The sequence below is a fragment of the Carassius carassius genome, chromosome 34, assembly GCF_963082965.1.
Source record: "Carassius carassius chromosome 34, fCarCar2.1, whole genome shotgun sequence".
NCBI classification, from domain to species: domain Eukaryota; kingdom Metazoa; phylum Chordata; class Actinopteri; order Cypriniformes; family Cyprinidae; genus Carassius; species Carassius carassius.
Window position 1 is genome coordinate 13,789,223 of NC_081788.1, and position 20,759 is coordinate 13,809,981.

The 20,759-nt window shown below is 39.1% G+C and overlaps 1 protein-coding gene across 1 annotated transcript; it reads left to right on the plus strand.

Annotated features, from left to right (window-relative positions):
- Positions 1–5,421: 5,421 nt before the first annotated feature.
- Positions 5,422–20,717, plus strand: LOC132114432 (zinc finger and BTB domain-containing protein 34-like). The gene is made up of 2 exons (XM_059522548.1): positions 5,422–5,628; positions 16,207–20,717. The coding sequence occupies exon 2, from the start codon at positions 16,241–16,243 to the stop codon at positions 17,762–17,764; it is 1,524 nt and encodes a 507-aa protein (XP_059378531.1). The 5' UTR covers positions 5,422–5,628; positions 16,207–16,240; the 3' UTR covers positions 17,765–20,717.
- Positions 20,718–20,759: the final 42 nt, after the last annotated feature.

The following is a 20,759-nucleotide window of genomic DNA, read 5'->3' on the forward strand; positions in this document are numbered from 1 at the left end:
CTGAGCTCCAGGGCCACCCCGATCGGCTCCCCAGCTCAGATCCCCAACGCTGACCCCGCTCAAAATCATCACCATTAGCTTACAGCCGAGGAATTCTCGGTCAAGTGAATGGCACAGTGGCAAACAAAGCCCTATTTCAAGGAAGATTACAACTTCAACAGGAAAGCCTTTGATGAGTGAGACTGTTTGAAATTGTTATCAATATCACCATCATCCCTTGTGGTCAACAAAACCATTTCTAATCACCCCATACCTGTGTCTATGAATTTTTTGTATTTGTGTGTGTGTGTGTGTGTGTGTGTGTGCATGTGTATGGCTCTTTAATGGAGGAGAAATAGAGAGAGAGAGATAGAGAGAGCATGAAAGGAAAAAAAACTGGCAAATTATCTTACTGTCAGAGAATAGAAGAGGGACTTGTTTAACATGGGCTGCACTCAAGAGCACGTGCGATGACAAAGCGATTTTGCTCCTTACACCGGTCACCCACCTGCACTCAGATTAGGTCAGATATTCATTCCTGAGGCCAAGCTGTCCCTCAAATAAGATGATGAAAAAAGCTCATTGTGGATAACATTCTTTCTCGGGCTGAAGTGGAAAAAAGTGCAAGGCATAAAAACTAATACCTCATTATGCTGCAATGAGAGGAACAATGGTGCTGTTTTAGTGACTTTAATTACTGAATCTTTTCAGTTAGCTACATGAACAATATTATATTTTTGTTGAAATTACCACCAGTAATTTTTTAGAAATCTGAGGCCCAAAATTATTTATATTGGCCTGTATATTTAGTGCAAAACCTACAATATTTTAAAGCAACAGAAAAGAGCAAATAAGGCATATGATTGGTTGGAGTATGATCATGTGACTGAAATGGCATCTGTAAATATTTTAACAGATATATACAAACTGTAAATAAAGTAATGAAGTCTAATATCCAATCTGTAAATTTTATATGATTGTAGAATGCACCAAATGTGCTCAAAGGCATCCTGTATTTGTAGTTTAAATATTTACTTCAAGCAAATAAACACATCTGTGGGATTCCAAACAGACCTCTTTGCATACATTGGTTAATTTCCAGATATATCCCTCTAAATGTAGCCCTTGAGACTAGGTAAATGAATGATGTAAATGAATCAAAGGTTTTGAAGCATGACATGATTATGAAATGTGTGGGTGCTCCGGGCCCCCGCGTCTGCTACACCCCTGGCTTTAAACCATTCAGCAGTCGCGCGCTTGTCAGGGACGCACACTCAACGCGCGCACACTTAGCTCTTAGCTTAGAGTTTCTGAGTTTGTTCTATGACTGAAAAAAAAATCACATTCTTCATAGACTGTATTCCTATTGGTTTGCAGGCTTATGTATGAAGAACTAGAGAAGAAAACTGATTGTAAAAATTACTTCTAACATTGCATCAAGATGAAACATCGTCTTGTCGGGTGACATTAATTTGGATGTTGCTGCAGAACCGCTTATTTAAAAATATAATAAACACTAGCCTATGTAATATGTTATTTCTGTCATTATTCTAAACCAAATAATAGAGATGATTAAATAACCGTATTTATGCCCATATAGAGTTGCTTTTGTAATCACGGTTGTTGTTTATTGGACCACGTGAACAGAGGTCTTCTCATTTAGGATACTTGTTTATTTAGCCTATGGCGCCCTCTGCTGTTGCATTTAGTAAAACAGCTCGAAACTGGCCAGCTGAAGGATGCGCGTGGGTTATGACCTTATGACCACGGTTATCACTTCATTTCATATAAATACTATTTCTTATTTAATATTGATAGGCTACTTAACCACAATTGAAAAAGATGGGTTTTGAAAAACTGTGATGTACGGTTGTGGATTGCTTATTTTGCTATTTTTTTCCCTATTTATGTCTTCTTGCCATTCTGTTAATGAAAATGACAAGAAAACCATTTTCAAAGCATGATATTGCAGTTCTTTTTTGAGGAGGTGGAAAATAATAAAGTCCAGCTATTTTCAAAGCTGAAAAATAGCATTACAAATGCTGACAAAAATAAAATCTGGGCAGAAATCACTCAAAAAATAAATGATGCTGGCTATGGATATGAACAAAGCCTATAAGAGGTCAGGAATAAGTGGAGGGACTTCGCAAGTGACAAAACGGAGGGCTGTGGCATGTAAGAGGGAAGCAAACAAGACTGATGGAAGAGAAAGTTTTGGCCATCCTGGGGCCTGTTGCAATGGAAGGATCCTTGGAGATATAGATACCTGTGCATCAACCAGGCCTTTGCCTTTAAAGTTCAGGCCTCCAACATCAGGCCCTCTCCAGTCTGGCACTTCAACATCAGGCCCTCTCCAGTCTGGTACTTCAACATCAGGCCCTCTCCAGTCTGGCTCTCCAACATCAGGCCCTTTCCACCCTGGGCCTTTAACATCAGGCCTTCTCCAGTCAGGCCCTTAACATCAGGCTTCACATCTTCAGAGGGCAATAAGAAGAAACAATGCTTTAAATTCAGTTGTTAGCTACACTGCATTATTATGCTGTTGGAAATTTATGGAGGTGGTGGGTGATGGGTGGGTGATGGAAGCACACATGACTTTTGTGTGGGCCACTTCTGCAGTTTGCAGGTGGCTTAAGAGGGTACATGGCTTTGGTGAAAGCTGGCTGCTGGGAGACATGTCCTCTTCGCCCATACCTCCTGTCACCTGTGCAGCATCCAGCCACCACTGCAGTTTAAACCATTTGTTTAATCTGACATAATTTCTGTTAAATATTTGGTTTATTTGCCGATATGCATTAAATTAACACTTAAAAACATAAAAAAACTTTTGCGAACAGTGTATATACTGTTTCTCTCTCTATTTATATGTATTCACACACAAACACATTTGTAGAGTATTCTATATTCTAATTCTGTAAAAACAACAAAATCACTCACTTGTTTATACATTTTTGTTATTTTAGGTAGGCTACATTCATTTAAAATTAAATTAAAAATGTATTTAGTTACTATAAAAATACTGTGATATGAGTGTTAACATTTAATATAAGTGAAAACCTCTAACACACTGTTTTACCAATATTGTTATATGAGACATATGTATTTTGGAATGCTTTCAGAGAGCACTTCTAAGGGAGAATAATTGCGAGGGCCACGCTGCTATATAGTTTCAAACTGAATATGTAATAATAATAAAAAGGTGAATTATGTAATAAACTTAAACCACAACTTTAAGTCTTTTAAATCACTCAAAGTGGATGGTGAAATATTCTAAAGTAATAGGGCACAGGGTCGATAACTCTGAATAGGGCACAGGGTCGATAACTCTGAATAGAACACAGGCCAGGTGCGGCGCAATCAGTGACGTCGACACAGCAAACTAACGACGAACTATGCTTCTAACCACAGGTGAAGAGCTGTCGTTCACACGACACAAGTTTGCGATGCAATTTGCGAATGTTCGTTTGAACTATGGTTTCGGGAAACACCAAATCGTTGAACTACGTTGGTAACGACGGAATTTGCGACCATAGTTGGCTAACGATGCTTTTGTCCCGTACAACGATGCAACTCGCTGGTTTAACTACCATAGTACGATGCATCTTTAAAGAAATCAACTAGCTAGTCACTACTGTTTCCCGAAACCATAGTACCTGTGTCCGAAACCATAGTGTCCTGTACCTGTGTAAATGGAAGCACACATGACTCTTTTGTGTGGGCCACTTCTGCAGTTTGCAGGTGGCTGAAGAGGATGCATGGCTTTGGTGATAGCTGGCTGCTGGGAGACAGGATATCTTCTTCTTCACCCATGCCTCCTGTCACCTGTGCAGCATCCAGCCACCATTGCAGTTTAAACCATTTATTTAATCTTACATAACATCTGTTAAATATTTGGTTTATTTGCTGATATGCATTAAATGAAAACTTAAAAACACGCACAAAAAAAATTATTTTGCAAACAGTGTCTGTCTGTCTGTCTGTCTCTCTCTCTATCTCTCTCTCTCTCTATATATATATATACGTACATACACAAACACATTTGTAGAGAGTATTCTATTTTATAATTCTGTAAAAACAACAAAATTTCTCACATTTATACATTTTTGTTACTTTATTTTTGTACATTCATTTACTATAAAATTACTTTGATTTGAGTGTTAACATTTTATATAAGTGATAACCTCTAACACACTGTTTTACCAATATTGTTATATGACAAATATGTCTTTTGGAATGTTTTTACAAAGGTAACTCACTCGTCAAACTCACCGTTTCTTCGCACAAACGAAACGATGCGGCTGTGTTCCAATCGGCATGATTAATACTTTCAGAGGGCACTTCGAAGGGAGAATAATTGCGAGGGCCGCGTTGCTATATAGTTTCAAACTGCATTTGTAATAAAAAAAAATAAACAAGGCGAATTAGGTAATAAACTTTAACCACAACTTTACGTCTTTTAAATCATTAAAAGTGGATGGTGAAATCGTCTAAAGGAATTAAGGCATAGGGTCGATAACTCTGAATAGAACACAGCCCAGGTGCGGCGCAATCAACGACGTCGACACAGCAAACTTACGACGAACTATGCCTCTAACCACAGGTGGAGAGCTGTCGTTCCAACGACACAAGTTTCCGACGCAATTTGCGAATGTTCGTTTGAACTATGGTTTCGGGAAACACAGAATCATTGAACTACGTTGGTAACGACGGAACTTGCGACCATAGTTGGCTAACGATGCTTTCGGGAAACGCACCCCAGGTCAATTGTTCTCCCACGTGCTATATTTGTTTAAAATACAGTATTGAATTAATATTGTTTTACATTTTTCTCTTAAACAACAAAAAACGATAATACAATACATAAAATATTAAAACAAACATATAAATAAATAAATGTTTTTTCAAATTGTTTGCTCATGCGTATTGTTGTATTTCATTTTATTAGCCTATTATTATTATTATTATTATTATTATTATTTGTTTGTATTGTTTTATTGTTGTTTTTGTTCATAATTATTATGTTTATAAAATAAACAATAAACAATATTTATATTATAATAAATAATTACAATTGTTATTATTAATAATAATATAATAATTATATTATTTAAAATGATTGTTATTTTACAATATTATAATATTTATTTAAAAAGTATACACATTTATAATAATAACAATAACTATAATAATTATTATTTATAGTTATTTATTATTCTTAACATTTAATTTTAAGAAGAATACTTAATTAAGTAGACTTTATGGTCCTTTAATGATTTATAAACCGGCCTCAAAATCTAGTTTAGTAGGTATTCATGGGAATTAATTCTGGATACCCTTCAATGAAATAATTGCAACAAAGCTAACATACTTAAACATACACTTCCTGATCCTTGTACCACAAAGTCGAAGGGAAGTGGGCGAGCCCTACCGCTGATCTCTATAGCATCTACTCAGCGATTTCCTTCACATTACGTCAAGAAACTCGAGAGACGGTGCGCGTCCCCTGAAGACAGCACGCGTCCACTTCCGGTTGGGCAGAGAGCTGGAGAAATAGCATCGGCTGAGGAGCACAGCTGGGGAAGGAGCAGGCCAGGCTGGAGCTAAAGCGAGTCGCGGTGCAGAGGAATGGGAGACGTTTAATCGGAGGAGGTGAGGCGTGATATTTTGAACCGCGCATTATGTTTGCTCAGACGTCATCGTTGTTTTATCTGACGCGGTTATACCGGACGCTTCTAAATACGTTACACACCGCTAACCGGCTAACTTGTTAGCATTCCGTGACAGCTTTGGTACGAGCAAGCCTGGTAGAAACTCTGCTGGCGCTAATGTAAGGACGAGGAGTTCGCATGCAGCGCTGGGCAGATTATCTATCCGAGCGAAACTGTCATGATCTGACTTTACCGTTTTACACTGCTTTTTAGCTCTTCAACATAGTTTAGGTGTTCGTTTTCTCCTCAGATGCAGCCAGTGTTAGCTGCCAACCTACACATTTCCTTCAATCACAAGCAAGTGGGCCACTTCCCACCCTCCTGTTTGTTTTTAGACAAGTAAAACTTTTGATTACAACCGGATACGTTAGGCAAAGGTAACGTTTCCTTACATTAACTTATAACGTTAAGGTATTTAAATATTGAAAGTGTAAGTCATTGGCTGTTTCTTAAACTAGTGAGCTGTCTAACGTTACCTAGATAGCTTTTTTGTACATGATCGATTCATTTGATGGTGCTTGTTATGCCTAAAAATGCTATCTCGGTAGGTAGCCCACTAGGTTTTGAAACGGTGTCCGTTGAGCTTTTACGGATTTATTTGAGGAGCTGGCAATGATTTATTTGAAGTTAAAGTGAAACTGCATTTAATTAACGTTAGTTTAGTAACTTGATCGTGAAAAGCCACAATTATTGTATTCATTTGATAACGTTTGCAGTTTCATGTGTTTAAGGGAATGACTTTTTGTCACCGGTAGCCTAGTTTTAGTTCACCCGAAATGAAAATAAAAGGGTGACTGTGTTTAACATTCTGACTTTTTAACTTCCTCATATCATAACTGTCCACAAACAGTGCTATGTCTAGAAGATGGCTTTTAACACATATCTGTTTTGGATAAAAGTGCTACCTATAATTGACAAATGCAGGTTAGTAGGTTAAATCTGTCACAGCAGTTTGGGTGCTCCGATTGATCGGCTACTGATTCCTTGATTTTCATTTCACGATTTTGACCTTCTCACCTTTTTTATTATTAGAAAAAGAGATTGAAAACATTACACACTAAATGAAAAGGTGTAGTTTTATTAGGCTATCGCTGCATGTTTCTTTGTGACGGCAAAACTAAATTGACATTTTAAGTTACACAAATAAATCTCTATAAATACATATAAAATGTGATTTATTTATTTATTTTTGTAAGCTTTGACTATATAGAAACATCTGGCAGATGTGTAATTGTGCACCTGAAAAATACTTGCTCATCAGGAAGTTCAAAGTTGCTTCACTGTGGATTCCCACACTTCCTTGTCTTTTTTACCCCTTGTCTTTTTAAAGGTGTTTTCACACACTACTAGGTGCATTTATGGTATTTCTGGAGGCATAAACCGTCTCTCCTAATCACTCGGAATGTATCCCAACCTGATTTGTCTGAATAGATGGAGCCCAACCAATTAAGCCGTTTGCATGAGTAGGCATTATTGCTTTGCACTCGATAAACTTTTCATTTTTGTGGCCATGGCTGGTGCTTCTCAGTATTAGCTGTTGAAGGGTTTTGGTTTTAAAGTCCTCCTGTTATGGCAGATTTATACCATGTAGAAAAAAAAAGAGTTTCCTTGTACCTTACACAAGATATAACCTTCACTGCTATGGCTTTTGTTAGCTGTTTCTGAATCTAATGACATCTGCTGCGAGTATAATGCTTGAATATTTTGGGAATGTTGAAGAGCAGTTTGTCCCTAAAGTGGGCCTTGTCTCTTGGCCAGCTTCAATGGGGATCGACTTGGAAAAGAAAAAAGGATGGCTTTGACCTGCGTACCCGAAGCAAAACAGAATGAATTGATGGTATTTTTATCCGCTCTGATTATGCCTGTTAGATATGCAAAACCTGGCTGATTTCCCTTGCCAGTTCCTTTATAGGAATTCTTAATTATCCTTTCCAATTTGTGCAGCAGTTTCCGTTTGATGTAGCTTTTCCTTTCTTGCCATCAAAATGACTGGACTCATAGATGGTGATGGGAGGAGATATGAAACAGGCCTGGACTATGTTCCTAATGCACATTGGCCTTTTTTATGATCTTTCACCTGTCACGGTCGGGAGCAATATGTTAGTGTTTTAACTGAAGAATCCTTCAGTATAGCCTCATGCCTGGGACCAGAGATGTTACCCAGAGCTTCTGACCCATTTTTCAGTAGCCGTTCAAACTAGCTACTGCTGTGTTGTTGATAGGGATGTGCAATTAATCTCATTCGATTGTAATGCGCATCTCGTCATTAAAGCCAGTCCCGTGATAAGTAGTAAATCACCATCATGAAAGTGAAAAAGCACCATCATCTGCTTTTGGATGATGCTGCATTCACTACACAGAGCTGTAGTTCACTGACAATGAGGCAGTATTAGTGTTGGGCGATATGGTCATTTTTCAAATCGTAATATCGTCAGCCCGTGAGATCGACGATACACGATCTTATCGAGCATGGCTGGAGCAAGAGAGAGACTCTTTGTTCTTGTCATAGCATAACTATTTGGTGTTTTAAACCATGCAGGTGCGCGAGAGAGAGCCTATGGAGTCACCAATACTCAAAAAAAAATTACTTTCAAACATACTGACTGATTTAACTAACGTTAAATATAAAAATACTGTATTTAAAACAGCTAGTTCATACATAGTCGGACGCAACTGTCATATCGCATGTCCGCATCTGCGCAGGGAAGTTATCAGTCTAAATGTTCTGCAAAATCAGTCAACGGTGAAAATCAATAGCAGATTTCATTTAAAGTCCAACAGTTAAACACTAATATTAGGCATAAACGAACATTTAAATATAAAGTATTTAAAACAGGTAAGTTGATATATTTGTAGTAAAGTTGAATTGAACTGATGCATCAGTCATACAGTGCTCCGGACCACGCGCCTCATGACGAGTCTGACGCACTGTCACAGAAACAAGAATGAGATGCATTCTAACATAACTGTGGCATTAAACTCAGTTAGTGAGGGCACGTTTAATATATTGCACATACAGTATATAGGCCGTTTAGATTACTTGTTAAAGTGCAATGAAATACCTTATATCTGCAGACGATGTACGTCTGTTTGTGGATGGAGACTTTGTAACGGCCAAAACTATGTATTTTGCATGCATCACATTATAGTGCGGTGTGCATGAAAATAATAAAAAGGCGGCAGATTGAACTTATTATCCATAGTGGTTCTCACGTAGTCCTTCTACGTCATCACCACAGTGTGTTTTATAAGTTAAGTGATCAGTCTTTAAGAAAAGGACTACGTGAGAACCATGCACTATGGATGATAAATTCGCTCTGCCGCCTTGTTAATTATTTTGTCTTTACTTTATTTGTGACACCAAGAAAGAGTTAATCTCTCATGTATGATAAGAGCGCGTTGCCGTATACCAGCCATTAAATGTGTGGGACACCAACTCGTCGTTTTCTATCTCTTTCATTTCATGGATTTAACGAATAATCCGAGTCAATGCGTTACAACTTCAACTACATGCTCTAATCCTCCTGCGTGTGCGAGGTGTGTGTGTGAAATGCGGGCAGTGAAATTAAGTGAAATAGCTGGGCAGTTTAAAAGCCGAATTATAATAAGCAGCCTAATAAAAATAAAAATAATAGTTATTATTATTATAATCTAATACATTAATAGGAAAATGAGCCTAATATCGTCTTGATTATCGACAGAGAATTCTGCTTATGTCGATATCTGACGATCGCCGATACACGATACTATCGTCTATCGGCACAACCCTAGGCAGTATAAATACAAACAGACAGAGAGACACGCAGCGATTCCAGTCTTTTATTAGAGAGAAAAATATGTTTAGCCCCTCCCTCCGAAGCTTTGAATATCTGGTGTTGATTGCTATCGAAGCTTCGAAGCTCAGAAATTTCCCTAATGGACACAATGTTTATGAGAATACCTGCTATTTTTGTTTGTTTTGTTAAAGTGTTGTGAGATAAACCACATTGCTGGCATACTCCGTGTTCTCATGGTAGTTCTTGCAAACAATTCCCCCCAAAGTTTGCAAGCACTCCTTACTACTCTTCCGCCCTCTCAAGGCCTATCGGGTGCCTCCTGGCAGACTGTGCATGTTAAGCATTTTTGGCAGTACTGGACTAGGTTTTATTTTGCAGAATAGACTAAAAGCTGCTTATCTTGAAGTAGGCCTTCTGCGGTGTTCATTTGCCAATGCTGATATGGCAGTTTTCACTCTTAACGGCTTGCCAAGTGAACTGGTCAAATAAGTTTTCTCCCTATGGTTTATTGGTTGACTTGATCCGATTGGGAACTTAAAGGAACTATAATACAGATTTTACTTAGATTAACCTAAGAAAGATTCATTAGGATGAGATGTTGTTTGTTTAATTTAATCATCAGTTTTGGTCTGGTGTGAAATGCAAATGCATGTAAAATTGCAGTTTTTGAACAAACAAACATGCTGATCCATGAGTTGAGAGATACAATAAGTAACTTATGGTTAGACTTGAAGATGTGTTGTACAGCGAACAAAGGCAACTCAATCACTTCAACTGGAACAGCTCTGTTGATGCCAAAAAAATTCCTTTTACATGCTGTTGCCAAATCTCTTATATCACTGTTGACTCTTCCTTATTATCTCATTGAGAAATTGCTAACCTTTAACAGACAATCTTTTCACCAATCCGTATAAATATACCAGGTGGTCTGTTACTTATGCAACCCATATGAGGAAGTAGTTTCATGATTTTATTGTTTTTAATGATCGAGAGCTGTTAAAATCCCCCTCAACTCTCTCCTCAGGACATGAGCCAGGGGGTAAAGCCTGTGATTGCATCTCGCTGGAGTGTTGCCAAGACACTTACGCCTTTGGATCCACCAGATCAACTGAATATACATTCTCTGACAACCTGTTTTTCGATTTAATTCGAAATCCATTTATTTAGAGGATGTGCAAAACTACATATTTTAAAAACCAACTAGTGGGTTGCGTTGCCAGACAACTAGTTGACAAATCTTGACTAGTTGATCAAATGACTGAATTCTTAATTTAACTGGCATAATTCTTGTAGGATTATCCTTGAACAGTCCATTTAATTGAACCCAACAACGCATTCCACAGTTCGGATCGATTCCCCATCGAACCATTAGTGTGTCATAAAACACATTCATGGTGCCGAGATGGCTAAAGGAGATGTCAACCCAGCCCCCCCCCCCCACCTTTCCCTTTTTGTGCCTGTCTTATCTCATACCAGCGACGCCAGGACAGCAGGAAAAGATTTCTCTTTGTTCCCCAAACTTAAGACCAAATGGCCCAGAAACCCTGTTGTGATCCCAGTGAATAAATCCCCAGCCTTATCAGAAGAGGAAGGATGCTAAGGCATTCCTATGGCCCAGGATCACCACAAACTTTAAACCAGGGAACATCTCCTTTCTGCAGCTGTAAATGCCAGAGACTTTGTCTCCAAAACCAATAGAATGAAATTAACCAACTTGTGGTTTAATACAAACAACGGTCTCAAAAGTGCTTCCAATAAGCTGAATTGATTACCAGTATTTACCTCACATATATCTTAATTATCATGTATATTTTATATAACCTGTGGAATTCTTTCTGTGTGTTTAACTTTCATTACAGCCTATTTTTAGGGTTTTCTACCTCAGTTATAGGAACTAATCACCAGAAGTTGCCTCATACGTGTATTCTCTGTATTATGCATGCTTTATATTACTCAAGTAATTTTGTGTGTTAAACACTTATCACGGCTAAGTCCTTCCACCTCAACTATGGGAAGTATGTAATTTGGTACCTACTTGATGGGTAAATGATTTCTAGAATTTTGATATAAAGTATGTAGGATGGACCATATTTAAACTATTAAGTTTGCTTATTAAAGCGTTTAAACTAAACTCTCAGGAGTTTGGACACACGCGATCACGTGGACATTACGCTAATTACATCCAAGAACTGGAGAAAGGGGTGTAGGTCCCGTCCAAGACAATATCTGATTGGCTGTCGCACTAAGAAGGGCGGGTCATATGGACACACTTATAACCCAATGACAAGCAGCTTTTTGCCTTGCTTTTTGCCCTGCTTTTTGCAGTGACTTGGTTCTTGCCTATGTTTTGTGCTGACCTTTCCATCGTCCAGCGTGTACTCTTCAAACCACCAAGAGCTCACTCGAAACTCATGAACTCTTCCGTAAGATCCTTTGTTGAACTTCGTCAAAGAAAACCCTCTCAGAGTTGCTCCAGAGGAAACTCCGTTGCATAGCAACCCGCAATCTAGGAAATCTCGCGAACAAAGCGCCACCCGGCAAAGCCAACCCACCCCCATCGAGTGCTGTCCCTCAGAACGCGTCATCGACCAACTGCCAGCCAATCAGCGCCAGAGAATCCCTCTCCAGCAATTTCGTTAAAGAAGGGAATGCATCCAAAGCATTCAGAAGCTTTCAAATGAAAGTACACAATATCTCCTAATTCTGGCTGAACTGGTGCAAATCTTATTAAATCTTCTACACAATCTGACATTGCTGCAGCCTGGAATTGAACTACTGGTTTCGTCTGGTCAGAGGAGAACTGGCCCCCCAACTGAGCCTGGTTTCTCCCAAGGTTTTTTTTCTCCATTCTGTCACCGATGGAGTTTTGGTTCCTTGCCGCCATCGCCTCTGGCTTGCTTAGTTGGGGTCACTTCATCTACAGCGATATCATTGACTTTATTGCAAATAAATGCACAGACACTATTTAAACTGAACAGAGATGACATCACTGAATTCAATGTTGAACTGACTGTCATTTTGCATTATTGACACCCTGTTTTCCTAATGAATGTTGTTCAGTTGCTTTGACGCAATGTATTTTGTTTAAATCGCTATATAAATAAAGGTGACTTGACTTGAGTTAAGAAAACGAACTAAGATTAAAGTGCTAGTAGATTGATTCTCTCAGGTTGTGGTCAAGAAATAGTGTCTAACGCTAGACACTTGGGACTCCATTCACCCTCCGTTAATAACATCACTTTTCTCTGTCACTGTTTGAATGAATGTTTGTGTGTTTTCGAGTAGTTAAAAAAATCCTTGCTTGATTTTACATACCAGTGTCTTGTGCTGTGTGCTTACAAGTTACTGCCTTAAACTGTAGATTCTGTTACTTTGCTCATAATCAGTTATCATAATTTTATGATATTATTACCGTAGGCCACGGGATAATATTTTGTTCAGAATTAATAAAATACCCTAATCTCAATTTATGTGTTGTGTTGTGTGTCCATATTGCACCAAAATGCAACACTTAACTTCCTTGGGTCCGCAGTAACACACCTGCCATGCGTGAAGTCGATTGGATGAATGGTACTCAACATAAAAATGCAAACAAACCAACAGACACACAGTTATTTCTGCCTTTATTAGAGAGAAGAATGTTTAGCCCCTCCCTCCGAAGCTTCGAATATTTGGTGTTGATTACTACCGAAGCTTCGAAGCTCAATAAATGGTATTCGGACCAGCCGTAATGGAAGTTCTTGTGAATTTAGCTTTTTCCCATTTCCTTTTACATGCAGCTTTTATAATGGGCTGTGCTGTTCAACATATAACTGGCAAGTTACTTGGCTGCAGTAGTAATTTATGCTCTTGATAATTATTTGCCATGCATCAACTTCTAATGATTTTCCTGAACAACATGCCTGTGAAAATCTAATTGGTTCTGTGATTATTTGTCTGCATTTTAGACTTTGCTCTGGATGACACCTTTGCCTGAGAGGATTCTTTTTCCAGGTGTGTTTAAAGACCCCTCATGGCTAAAGGCTGTGCTTGTCATTTAAAGAGGTAGAAATGTTTGAGTTTTTAAAGTGCTAAAAACTGCAGCAGGTCCTTCAACCAAAAGGGCAGCCTGGACCGTCACATGCGTCTGCACATGGGCATCACACCCTTCGTCTGCAAATTCTGCGGCAAGAAGTACACCCGCAAAGACCAGCTGGAGTACCACATCCGCGGCCACACGGACAACAAACCCTTCCACTGCCAGATCTGCGGCAAATGCTTTCCCTTCCAAGGCACACTCAACCAGCATTTGCGCAAGAAGCACATGACCTCTGGCACAGAAGTTAACAATCACACTGACCTGCTGGGAGAGGCACCAGATGACCAGAGAGGGGAGCAAGAGGATACCTCCAAGGGAGAAGCAGCCTGCGGAGCACCTTACCCCGATGATTTGTCAATAAAAACCCCCAGCGAAGAGAGTGGCAAGTGTAGTCCAGAAGAAACCCCTGCATCCAAACTCCTGTGTTGATATTGAGAGAGAGAAAAAAAAATACACTTAAGTTGTTTGTCCTCCTCCACTAATAAGGAAGCATAAAGGGTCACTCTTTCCATGATTTAAGCCCAGCTGTTTTTAAAGAATGACAAAAAATAACCTGCCTTGAGCATTTTCTACTTTTGTGGAAGTTCTTTTACTCAACATATGGTACTCAACATAAAAATGCAAACAAACCAACAGACACACAGTTATTTCTGCCTTTATTAGAGAGAAGAATGTTTAGCCCCTCCCTCCGAAGCTTCGAATATTTGGTGTTGATTACTACCGAAGCTTCGAAGCTCAATAAATGGTATTCGGACCAGCCGTAATGGAAGTTCTTGTGAATTTAGCTTTTTCCCATTTCCTTTTACATGCAGCTTTTATAATGGGCTGTGCTGTTCAACATATAACTGGCAAGTTACTTGGCTGCAGTAGTAATTTATGCTCTTGATAATTATTTGCCATGCATCAACTTCTAATGATTTTCCTGAACAACATGCCTGTGAAAATCTAATTGGTTCTGTGATTATTTGTCTGCATTTTAGACTTTGCTCTGGATGACACCTTTGCCTGAGAGGATTCTTTTTCCAGGTGTGTTTAAAGACCCCTCATGGCTAAAGGCTGTGCTTGTCATTTAAAGAGGTAGAGATGTTTGAGTTTTTAAAGTGCTAAAAGCTAAAGCTTCACTGTACGTAGCACACAAAGATTGGATTAAAGTGTGCACTAAAGATGCTTTGCTAAAACGTGTGCTGTAGAGCCACAGTGAACTGTCCATATGTTCCTTTGTCTTTTTTTCTGCTTTGTGAATCTCTGTGAAATTGATGCATTGTCTTATTACTGAATATTCTGGCTATTCAGAGCATCTATACCATTGAGATCCAAAAAACCCATTCCAACATGTACACTACCATTCAGTAGTTTGGGGTTAGTCAATAAATTGATCCAAAAATAACAATAAAGAAATCTATAATGTCACTTTGAGCATAAGACGTCTTTCAAAAACATTGAACATCTTCAAACCTCAGAATTTTGAATGGTTAATGTATGTTAGTGCATACAGTAATACAAAATGTATGTTCCTGAATCGAAGATGAATGCACTACATAACACATGTCTTTAGTGAGGAAAATCAAAAATTTCTAACATAGGCATTTTAAATTTGCTTATACCATGGTTGGTCTAAATACTTGATTTTGATTGGTTGAGAGGTATGCATTAAAACTATCTAATGCACGGGTAGTTCCAAGTCAGTTTAATCACGTTTTATTTTAATTGCCTGCTTTTAATTGACACACTCAGAGAGGGAGAAAAAGACAGAGGCTGGACGAGAGGTCGGAGATTGTGCTGCATACAGACAGAAACATTCAGGAGCAAAGAAACCTGTTGTCATCTCTGCCCTGCGACTTTTATTAATTAAATAGCTTTTACTTAAAAATCATTCTTTTTGAAGTAAACTCACAACTTCATTGTTTGTAGAGAAAGATGCACAGCTGCAGGTAATTCACACACATAACTGATAAATAATTAAAATCGTAGAATTCATTGATTCAAACAAATGTGATCTTACCACACTATTTCATCTATGTGTCTGATTTGACAGAATGCTAGCTCTAACGATCTGTAACTGATAAAAGTAACTTTCATTTTAAACCCTTTCGGTCAAATATTGCGCTGCATCTATTACTGTCAAATGACCATAGTATAAGTGGGATAATGCACAGTAAAAGATTTTAATGCACTCCGTGAAGGCAACCTCCACTTCACGTTGGGTGGTTCTTTGCCTCCACGTCATGCGTTAAAATCATGGAATGCACAGCTAGCCTTGTATTATCGCTTATGTAGTACATCAGTGTGTTTACTCTCGTGTGAAAAACAACTGGGGAAGTGTGGTTAGACAGTAAGCATGCTGACGCCTATGTATCAAGTCATCTTTTGTTTGTTAATCGGATTAAAGTGTAGATTCCTACAATACTGTGCTAAATTTAAATTGAAAGTTTCATATTATTCGCCCACACGATGCAATACATATGTCACAGTGCAACACCTCACAATATCATAATTGTATCGTGATTAAAGCATCATCCAAATTTTCCTCTCTGAGAGTGTAGAATCTTTGGAATTCTGTAGATTTAAACAAATCTGGGAAACAATCAGCAATTTCCATCTGTGCTTACATATAATCTACTTATAATGTGTTTCCTTAAGTTTTTTTTTTTTTCTTTTTTTTCAGGTTCTCTGCAAACCAGGAGAGACATCAGGGAGTCATGGAGGACTGCGGTAGCCTCATAGAGTTTGATGTGCCTGAGTTCAGCAACACCGTCCTGAACCAGCTCAATGAGCTCCGTCTCCAGGGCAAGCTGTGTGACATCATTGTGCACATTCAGGGCCAGCCATTCCGAGCCCACAAGGCTGTCTTGGCCGCCAGTTCACCATACTTCCGAGATCATTCAGCACTAGGCACGATGAGTGGCCTATCCATCTCTGTAATCAAGAGCCCTGAGGTGTTTGAGCAGCTGCTCGCCTTCTGTTACACTGGCCACATGTCATTGCGCCTGCGTGATGTCATCAGCTTCCTCACGGCTGCCAGCTTCCTTCAAATGCAGGCTGTGATTGACAAATGCACACAGATCCTTGAAGGTATTCACACTAAGATCAGCATCCCTTTGCCTGGTGGGACCGATCCAGAAAACGATTGCACCACCTCAAGGGCTAGATGCAATGGTGTGAAAGATGGAGGAATCTTCGTAAACCCAACCCAGATTTCGCCACCTTACTATTCTCATCAGAATCATTGCGTGGATGGGCAGAACTCAGGTAAGGGAATGGCCGAGGAGGGTCAGTCAGACCGAGGGAGCAGCGACAGCATATCTGAGCAGGAGGTGTCAATGGAGGTTGAGTCCGAACAAGTAGACCTCATTGGCAAGGATGGACGGGTGACTGATGTCCATATCAAGCTGGAGAAAGTGGATCGGCCAAGCCACTCCGATAGCTCGTCGGCAGGTGATGACGGCTACCACACAGAGCTGGTGGATGGTGAACAGGTGTTGGCTGTCAGCGTGGGATCGTACGGGCCTGTGCTTTCCTCTGCTGGATACACTTACTCAGCACTACCTTCCTCCTGTTTCGTCAGCCTGAGTTCCTCAAGCCCATCTCGTTCTTTGCTCAGCAGTGTCCGGGGTGGTCGTGGCCGAGGGAAACGTCTCGTGCCTCTTCCAGCCGATCTGCTAACTCCGCTCAAGCAGACTGGTGCAGATGAAGGAGATTCACCTGCGACGGCGGCTACCTTCGAGAACGACACAAGGAAGCACAGTTTCCGTGAACAGTGGTACCCCTACAATGAGCGCCTCATCTGCATGTACTGCAGCAGGTCCTTCAACCAAAAGGGCAGCCTGGACCGTCACATGCGTCTGCACATGGGCATCACACCCTTCGTCTGCAAATTCTGCGGCAAGAAGTACACCCGCAAAGACCAGCTGGAGTACCACATCCGCGGCCACACGGACAACAAACCCTTCCACTGCCAGATCTGCGGCAAATGCTTTCCCTTCCAAGGCACACTCAACCAGCATTTGCGCAAGAAGCACATGACCTCTGGCACAGAAGTTAACAATCACACTGACATGCTGGGAGAGGCACCAGATGACCAGAGAGGGGAGCAAGAGGATACCTCCAAGGGAGAAGCAGCCTGCGGAGCAGCTTACCCCGATGATTTGTCAATAAAAACCCCCAGTGAAGAGAGTGGCAAGTGTAGTCCAGAAGAAACCCCTGCATCCAAACTCCTGCGTTGATATTGAGAGAGAGAAAAAAAAATACACTTAAGTTGTTTGTCCTCCTCCACTAATAAGGAAGCATAAAGGGTCACTCTTTCCATGATTTAAGCCCAGCTGTTTTTAAAGAATGACAAAAAATAACCTGCCTTGAGCATTTTCTACTTTTGTGGAAGTTCTACACAGGACAAAGGTCGAGAGAAAGTTTTTAAGGAGTTTTTCAAAGGGAAGGAGTCCTATAATCGGTGAATTAAATAATCGGGGTGGAGGTCACTGTAATCAAGGCCTCTTAAGAGTTTTATCACATTTTTTATATATCTATATCTATATATTTCCATGTTTTTCAACATATTTACAGAGTAATATAGGCATGTTGCAATAATGAATAATGTGAAAGCTCAGATTAGATGCTCGTCATATCATGCTTTTACCTGACCTGTTTTTGCACATTTGGCCTGTAATAGGTCACTCACTCAAGAGGAATGGTTTATCTGCCATTGCAAGGCTCTTTGTGACACATCCATTTAATACCTCATTTTACAACCTCAGCATACTCATAATGGACAGTATTTGTAGCTTGTCGTCATCTCCAGCCAGGTTTTACCTCATAGCAAAGAACCTGAACGGAGGAGATGAAGCTTCTCTCAGTAAACTCCCATTTGTTTTGCTTTCATAGGGTTTAAATGAATGCTGCGATGAAACCCCTGAACAAAACATCTCCACTCTACAAAGGCTTGATACTTCAGTGAAATGTTCCTTAGTGATTGTATGAATTTTACATTAATCTTGTTCAGTTCTTCTGCAGCCATTTTGTGTATGTCTAAGAGAATATTATTAGTACAAGGTGTACCTGTGGAGTATTTTGAGGGTCCAGGATCTAACTTTTTTTTTGTTTTTTTTCTCATATTTTTCGTAGAATCACTGTTTGCCATTCTACAGTCTTTCTGTAACATTATCCATTTGGTTTCAGGTATAGTATCAACAGTATAATCACTGATTAGTGCTAGAGTAGAGGCACAGTAAACAATATTATTCAGTTAAGAATGTGTGCCTTTAAACATAAAGTTTCAGTTATATTAATATATTTGTAGATGCGCTTCTAAAAGTGGTGCGGGAGTCATGCAAGTTATAAAAATTGCCTTTGGGCCATACCGCCTCGGAAAGAACGTGACAAAAAAAGTTCTTTGTGAAATTTCATTAATGTACACACTCGACCAGTGGTTCGAATTTCAAAAAGCTCTTCTTGTGTTTAGCTTGCTCGAAAGCCAAAACGAATAGTGTTTCAGCACAAAAAAGTTTAATTGAAGAAGATTCACTTACCGCCGGTATGCTTATGTTAAATTTAAATAATATGGAGGTGTAGTTTAGGGTTTCAAACAACCATAGAGCATTAATAAGATAAACCTGCAGTCTCAGTACAACTGTTCTGGGCACTTTTATACATTTAGTATTTTGAAAAGAGAGCCCTGGATGCCTATTATCTCCACAATAGCTCTTAACATCCATTTTCATTATGTAACTGGTGCAGAACGTCATACCTCATTTTTTTTTTCTTAACCTGTGATTGAATAAGGCTCCTTGTTGTCTCACATGCCAATTGTAGATACATTTTGTTATTTTTTATGACCACACTGTCTTATTTGATTCATTCTAACGAATAATAAGTATGGAAAAACAATTAAAATGGTGTTTTGTTGTGAGCAATACACTAGACTCATATTTTATAGTCCTCAATACACTTGAGCATCCGGCTGCCTGATTTGATTTATAGTTTTTGGTGCTCAGACAGATAAAAACATGCCTCACTTTTACAAGATTCAAGTTCTTCAAGTGTGCCTAACATGCCATTTGGATATTTACTTTATCACAGCCTCTATAAGTTAACTTAACAACCATCAGCCAGGCGTAGTTGACCGTTGAAGTAGTCTGAACCGCAACCAGTGTCACGCCTTGGACGAAACTTGTTTCTAAAAGTACGCCAAGTTAAAATACAAAGTGACTTTATTATGTTCACATTATGGTGCTGTTCTGTGTTCATTTTCAGTTTGTTACTTTGGTGATGTTTACTCATAACATTTTTTTTTTTTTTTTTAAACCTTCATTTATATCACAGTCAGTTTTTTCAGATTTCAGTTTCTACTTCAGGACTTCTGCCCTTTTTCTCTCTTTCTTTAAAGTCAATCAATTTTATTTAGCTCAAATTGCTAATTTTAGAATGCTTAACTATATTCGTGCCATTAAAATCTAGTCATGTGTTTTATATTACTGGCAGATGAATGAGAATGAACCTTATGATCTTGAGCATTGAATCAGTTCATGGCAGTTTTAAACAATGAACCAATGTGATAACTCTGTTAAAACAGTTAACATGAGCCAAAACCCTGAATGCAGAACACCTTGTACTACTGACAGTGTGTTTGGTGTCGTTTTGTGACATGAGATGCCTTGAATGCCATTTGATACATTGTAAGCCTGCTTTGTTCCCTGAACATGTTAAGATTTGCTCTGTTCCTTTAGTGTAATGTTCCTGTTCATCTTAGATAATGTGAACGTGACTTTGGCCACTAACCAAATAGCAAACCAAAAATTGTAAGGGGTTTGTGTGGTATGTTGCACAGCAGATTAAAGAGAGACCAAAACCAAGCCCTGGAACAAATGAATCTGTTTTAGAGGTGTCAGTAGATCTTCTCCGTCTCATGCTGGCTCTAACACCTGGTGGGATTTTATAGCATTGGCTGTCATTTATTTCACACATTGGCGTTAGGTAGATTTTTTTAGTTGAGCTAATGTTTTACAATGACTGAAGCTGTATGAACATTTGATGAACAGATTTAGGATGTTGTTCTGTGGTCTTTTAAGACTGATGGTACAAACAGATTTTTATGTTGTGGAAGTTGATTGAACTGGTGCCTTGATGTGAAACTTAGGCTCCTTTACCGTTTGGGTTCAGTAACATTTATTATTATGTTTTTTTTTTTTAAAGAAAACATTTATAATGTTACAAAATATTTATTTT